Below are 6,824 nucleotides of genomic sequence, written 5' to 3'. Positions count from 1 at the left end.
CTCTCCAGCTCAGTCTTCCCTCCTTGGGCTCTTGATCCAGTCTTGATTTCACATACTCTGCTGCTTATAGCCTGAATTGTAGGTTTCAAGCTGTTTTGACTTTCAGATCATGGAAAAACTTTCTATTAGAGCTGGAATTTAACTGTGCTGATGGCCAGATTCCCCTTCTTGGCTACTTACTGCAGGCCCCCTGAAAGTAGTTGCAAACCTTCCCCATGGTTGCTTTACTGAGCTTCCTCCTCTTCTCTCCTTCTTTGTGAAATCTGACGATAAGTGGCAGCCAAGTGAGCAAACAAGTGGACTAGTATGGAACTGTAGGTTGTCTTCAGTAATAAATAGATATTTATTTGACCCACAGTTTTTTAAATTAAGCAGCCTGGAAGCTATAATCACAATTTTGCAGAGGCTTGCCTGCTATCAGGTAGTTGCCTTCTGTGTGTGCAGGGGGGGATTAGAGATGGTGTTTGAAGGTACTGCTTGGGGAAAAAGCAAGCTGTTTTTCTAATGGGGGACAGCTGAGACCCACGTTTTTCACCAGTGACAAGGGACCACCAGGGCTTGTTTTCAGCCTTCCTACTAAGCAGTACATTTTAAGGAAAGACACTTTCTATGCATCATCTTTGCTCCCGTGGACAAGATGCCCTTGGATAGAGGCCATTGTGACTTCTCAGGAAGAGAGTCAACAGTTACAGTCTAAGTAACTTTGTATTTATCTGGTAACATTCTGCAGTTCTTGGAGCAAAAGGGAAGGGGACTTAATTACAATTCAGTAACTTGGTGGGGAGTCCAAATAATGATTGCAAAGGATGTAAACTGCTGTGAGGCACCGTGCCCTGCTAAGACTCCAGGAGAGCTTGAAAACAAAGCAAGAAGGGAAGGCACTGGAGGCCTTCTGAGCTGTTTTAAAAGGGTACAATCCTCTGGCTGGTCTATCGAGTCACTAGCTGTTGAGCTTACCCATGGTATTGCCAGAGGTCCATCAAAGGTCCATCTGGCTGCTTGTTCCGGAGACAGACAGGTGACCCTGAGGCACCTTGTGTGTCACACTCTGCATGCCTGCCTTCTAAACTTGGGCTTTTCAGTGGCTTATGCTGTGCAAAGAACTGGGGTGTCTGGATCCAGGTCCAAAACATCCTTAGGCAGCCTCCTCCCAAACCAGTAACCTGCTTTTAGATACCACCTGGAAGAGGAAACAAAGTGTTTCCTACCTGGAAAAGAGGGCAGGAGGGCTGCTGCCTTAGTAGCTTCATCCAGCACTAATTGCTGGTTGTTGTAATGAGCTGGGGCTGTGTTAAGCCATAAATATGAAGGCTGGGACTCCACGTAGCATTAGACTATAAGAGAGCTGCATACTGCTTTTACTGCTTTCCTGAACTACCTTTCTCTTTTTTAGCCAAAAAAATTAAAATGAGGTTATTAACAAAGATGGTTAAGTGTTAATTTTATCCTTACGGTTTTTCCCAAGAAAGTTTTAAAAGAAGTACTAACAGCATGCTTGTTTGCTCTGAGAAGAGGAGTCAGGCATTTACACAGAAGAACTGTGCTTGGAGTTCAGCAGTAGGTAGGAAACTGTGCACAAGATAAATACAAATTGCAGGTGGTTAACCTGCCAGCACATGAGTGCAAAATTGTTTTTGTTGTTGGAGTTGTTAAATTTAGTAGATAAGTTGATTATTGGTGGATTTTGTTAAGTTATTTTGGATGCTGCTTTGGTTTTACTAACACTTTTTAAACTGTTTTTATTCCCCTCTGTCTGACTTTAGCCATTGATGGATTTCTAAAAACCGATGAAAGACAAAGACTCGCAAAAGAGAGAAGAGAAGAAAGGGAGAAATACCTTGGTAAGATGGCAGGAGGTGTATGTATTATATATGTTTGTGTTAACAGGCTTAAGTTACTAATATGATGTTTTTTTCTGTTCAGAATGTTAAATGTTGTGGTTCAGTCTGTATCACTTATAATACTATTGTCATTAGTAATATAGTCAAAACATGACATAAACTATAAAAAATAATCTGTCTTCTTTCATGTCAGCTGAGTATTTAATATTCTTTTGTTACAAGTTGACTTCTTTGATTTATGTATTTTTGAATATAGGCTTATGTGCAAGATATTGAATGTTAGGTTTCTGATTTGTAAAAATACAAAATAAGCCTTGAATAACACTCAGAATAATATGTAAGATGATGTGGTGAAACAGGCTTAACTTTAGTCTAATAAGTTTAAGCCATTTTAAAAGATAACATGGAGTTGTTAAGCACACCATAAATCAGGTACTTTTCCATAAGTTTTAAAATGTTCAGTATTTCAAGAGAATGAGAAAAATTATTAATTAATTTCCTGAATAACCAAAACATTTATTTCAGTTATTTTTTAAAAGTCATATACTTTTAATCTGTTAATAGCTCCACAGAAATGTTAAGAATTTATTTTTATTTAAATATATATACACACATACACATATATATGGAACATGTGTATACACAGTTAATACCTTGTATATATATGAATAAAGTTAACTGCTCAACATCGGTTTGGGCTTTATATATGTATTAAATTATATGTATATTTATGTATATAAAGTGTTGAACAGTTAACTTCACTTTTCCTCATTGTATTAACAAGAAAGGCCAGTAGCACTGTTCCTTAAGGTTGTCTGACAATACCAGAAGGAATTGTCATTACTATATGTTTGTTTTTAAAAAATTTAAGCTAGGTGTATATTTTGAGGAAATGTCAATTAAACAGTGTGTACTCCTGTGAAAAGAATCATAGGAAAATACTGTTTTTCTCACAGTAAAAAACCCACACAAACTGGTGACTGTTTCTTGAAAAAAAACTGAGGCTTGAGACCAGTGAATTTACATTTTTTAGTACTGTGGGCTTGGTGGGTACGATTCCTTTTGGTAGTTCATGTGAAAATCTGCTGGTGTATAGTACTTAATCTCCCCAGAGGATATGTCTGTATCGGACATGCACAAGCCTGAGTTGTAGTTTACATCTCTTCCAGGTATACTCAGTCCAGACTAACTCTTCTGTCTTTTGATAATAACTTCTTTGCTGGTTCCTGAGAAAGTGACATGATGAATAGATTGGAAAGGACTTGGATTAAAAAGCAGAAGAGGAGATGAGAGGGAAGCTGAAAGCTGGAAAATCTGGGAGCGGTTGGCCTGGGGGTTTGGAAGATGTTGGCTGCAATTCTTGTCTTCAGATATCATATGTACCTTCTGGAAACATACTTTTTTTAGGGTTAAGACCATTTCTAGAATGTGAAGCTCTGGGTTTTGGTCACAGTTTCTCTGTGGCAAATTTCTTTTTAGAAGATCAGAAAAAAGCTGTGAGTTTCCCAGGACAGATCTTTGTGCAGCCAACAGGCACTTTGCAGCAATATGGAATAACCTTTTCACCAAGGCCAAAACTGATTGATCAGTGGTATAGAATCCCTTAATTAAGAAACAAGAATTGTATGTATGACCATGGTGACAGAATGGTTTGCTTCTCTGTCCAGAATCAGTCCCAGGTTTCACCTGCTTACTCAGAAGGTAATGTTAGCACAAACTCTGGACACCTCACTTTTGTTTTTGGTTTTTATCAACTCCAGCATGCTGTTTTCACCTGCTCCACCTGACATGACTGGTACTTGTTAGCAATTAGTGACTAGTCACTTGTCTTCCACTGTCTCTGAGGTAACTATTTGTTGGAAGGTGTGATTCTTCATATGTTCAAGTCCAGGCTCTTCTGCAGCACTGATGCCCCTCTTCTACTGTGCTGTGCTGGGGGGTGAGGAATACTGAATTATCTTAAAAGGGGAAGACAACATCAACTGTATTTATAACAGGAATAAGGTAGGCAGAAGGTGTTCTGCAAAGCAGGTTGGATGCGAGGAAGAAGTATTTTAAGAGAATCCAGTATTCAGGGGAAAAAATGCAATTGTTAGAAAAACATCTGGTGTGGTAGAGTCTCTGGCTTTAAATGAAAGGTTTGAGGGTGGAGTGGGGCTGAGGGACTGAAGGTCACAGCTGTGGTCGAAGAGCCTGGGGGCAGGAGCTGAGGGGAAAATGGGTGATCTGAGAAGAAAGAATTGAGATGGTTGGGCACGAACCTAGGACAAATGGGAAGATACTGAGACGGAATTAGGAGTGTGAAAATTTGCTGTACAGGGAAAGAGGAACTGAAAAAGCAGACTGAGGCTGAATAAGGTGAGCAAGATGAAGGATTAGCTCTTGTGTAAACAGTGCTGATTCTGGCTCTCCCTAACTTTCAAGTTCTTAGCCTGGCAACTGTGAGACTATTCCTTCTTTCATATCAGCTGTGTGTATTGGTATGTGACATTACAGGCTTGTAGGCATGCTTACTGAATTCCTCTTCCCTGTCTTTTTATGGAATACACTTGCATGAGAAGTGGATTTTTCACCATAATTTGTCACTTCTGCTACTTTGTTCCCCTATGTAAACCTGAAGCATCAGTCCTGTATGTAACGTTGCAGTATGAAATTCCGTAATAACAATCTAATGTCTCAAGAAGATTGAATCCAGTTGGAGTAAACAACTGGGCAAACCCTCAGTAACAGAAGTATTTTTTTTCATGCAAAGAGGCAGAAGTGGATAGTGGTGTAGCAACAGAATATCAACAGAATGGTGTATTTTCAAAGCTTCCTAGAGAATCTATTGTATGTTGTTTTAATATACTTATCTTTAAGGTAGCCCCGTAATGAGAAACACAGTTTTAAAGAAATTTCTAGGGCATTTGCTTCAACATATATAACTGATTGATTTTAAAACCTACTGAGAACATTTGATATGTCTGAAAAATTAATTTGTCTTTAATCTGTAGAAGGATTTGTAACATAAAAAAGAGTTGTGACCTTATGTACAAAGCACTTCCCTATTTATTTATTGAGCAAAAAACTTAGATTTACTAATCATTCCAGCACTTCTATCCACTATATTTTTAATCTTAATGGACTAAAACCATGTGTACTTGTATTTGTTAGTTTACATTATTGCTTCAAGTTAGCAATTTTAAAGCAGAGGAAAATATGCATAAAGTGAAATGTGCCTTTTTATCTGCTTCAGCTGCTAGGGAGCAGCAGATACTGGAGAAAGAGAGAAGAGCAAAACTTCAATATGAAAAGCAAATAGAGGAGCGATGGAGAAGACTGGAGGAACAGAGGCAGAGAGAGGAGCAGAAGAGAGCAGCTGTTGAAGAAAAAAGGAGACAAAAGCTTAAAGAGGAGGAGGTAAGGACCAATGGGAGATGGACAGCAGAGCAACTCTGTATGGTAGCATTAAACAAGCTGAATATTGGAATATCAACATGCATTTAATCTTGATTTCTTTTTTCTTTGTCCCAGAGACATTTAAGCATTACTTTGGGAACTGGAAACCCATGTCACCACTCTACTACTGCTTGTACATCAAAAACACTTTCCAAAGCTTTTTTAGTCTCATGTCACAGAACAGTCATATACTTTATGCTAACATACCTGGGACTCTGACTGTCAGACAATAAAGCACCAGCTTTCCAGAAAGTAGTTTTTAAAGAGTAGTGTTTCCACAAAAGGGAAATATTTTTCTTAGCTCAAATAATGCTTATGAAAATATGTTGGTTTGTTTTTCCTCAGTGACTTAAAATCAGAAATTCTTACTTAAAGCAGTGAAGAATCCAAGCTGGTTTAAAATTCTAGCATAGAACAGGATTAATCGTATATCTTTTGAAGCATCTTCACAGCCCTTCTACTCTTCATGCTGAGATCATTCAAGAGGTTTTTTTGCTGTAATGAGTCCAATTTCTGATGTAGATCTCTGGATGCAAAGTGTGTTTGTATCTCTGCACAGCATTCTGTAGAAAACACTAGCACTGCTAGCTACTGCAACTGATAAAGAATTAATGAGTTTTGGAAAAGGGAGCACTGGTTTAAAAAAAAAAAAAAAAAGTCAAAAGGAGGTATTTCCCTAGTTCCTAGATAAAAAGGCTCTAAAAATCCACAGTTATTAACCTTTTATTTTCTGCCCCCTATCTTTTGATCAAAATGTCTTTGCACAAGAGGTAAAACACTTCTGCACGGAATCAGAATAACCTACTGCTGTCCATTGAAATTTTTCTATTGTTTGATTTTTTCACTATAACGTGAAGATAAGATTATATCCTGCCACTCCCCTTTCAGCTTTAACATACTGATTGTGGCTTCTGCATAATGGCTGAGAGTTAATGTTAAAGTATTTTGTCATGTGGCTCGTTTTAGATTTTGGTAAGAAAAATGGCAAAAAACAGAAGCAATGGTAGGAGGTCTCTCCTTCTGTGTTTCCTGCTCTGATAACCTTTTGCACCTAAGCAAAATTGATCCCCTTGATGAGCATTGTAAGGGAAAGTGGCAAGTACAAAAACTTTCAAAACTGTATCCTCAAAATTTGCACTGGAGGGAAAAAGGTGTAGGAAGAGTGAGCAAGTGTCTCCTTTCCCTGCCTGCATGGTTTGCTTGTGCTGGAGAAATGAGAGTAGGGTTGTCAGATGGAAGAGAGGGTCTGCCAGGTCAGACACAAAGGGTCTGTTCAGTGGGGACATCGTTTCCTATAGTGGCCTCATGCAGTTGCCCAGAGATGGTTCTAAGAGGCTGAGCACACAGTGGTGTTTCTCCCAAGCATCAGGAAGCCTGTTACAGCTCCCCGACTCCCTGTGCGTGTGATGGGAAGCTTCTCTAGTGGGGACAAAAAGGTTGCTTCCAAGTGTTTGGTTGTAGTATGAATACCACTGCTAGTTCTGCTCACTGAGCTATTCCTTCAATCCTAAACTGCCCAAAGCTTTTTCGGAGCCAAGGCAAGCC

The 6,824-nt window shown here is 38.9% G+C and overlaps 1 protein-coding gene across 1 annotated transcript in view; it reads left to right on the top strand.

Annotated features, from left to right (window-relative positions):
- The window catches only part of MAP7D2 (MAP7 domain containing 2), a 110,004-nt gene that overhangs the window by 69,623 nt on the left and 33,557 nt on the right, over positions 1–6,824 (top strand). Inside the window, exons 2-3 of the mRNA XM_009997262.1 lie at positions 1,764–1,841; positions 5,077–5,240. Coding sequence (XP_009995564.1) covers positions 1,764–1,841; positions 5,077–5,240 — 242 coding nt within the window. The remainder of the gene's footprint in view (positions 1–1,763; positions 1,842–5,076; positions 5,241–6,824) is intronic.

The sequence above is a fragment of the Chaetura pelagica genome, unplaced genomic scaffold (assembly GCF_000747805.2).
Source record: "Chaetura pelagica isolate M959 unplaced genomic scaffold, ChaPel_1.0 scaffold80, whole genome shotgun sequence".
NCBI lineage: Eukaryota > Metazoa > Chordata > Aves > Apodiformes > Apodidae > Chaetura > Chaetura pelagica.
Note: the sequence above shows the minus strand (reverse complement) of the source record. Positions and strands in the feature narration are given on the sequence as shown.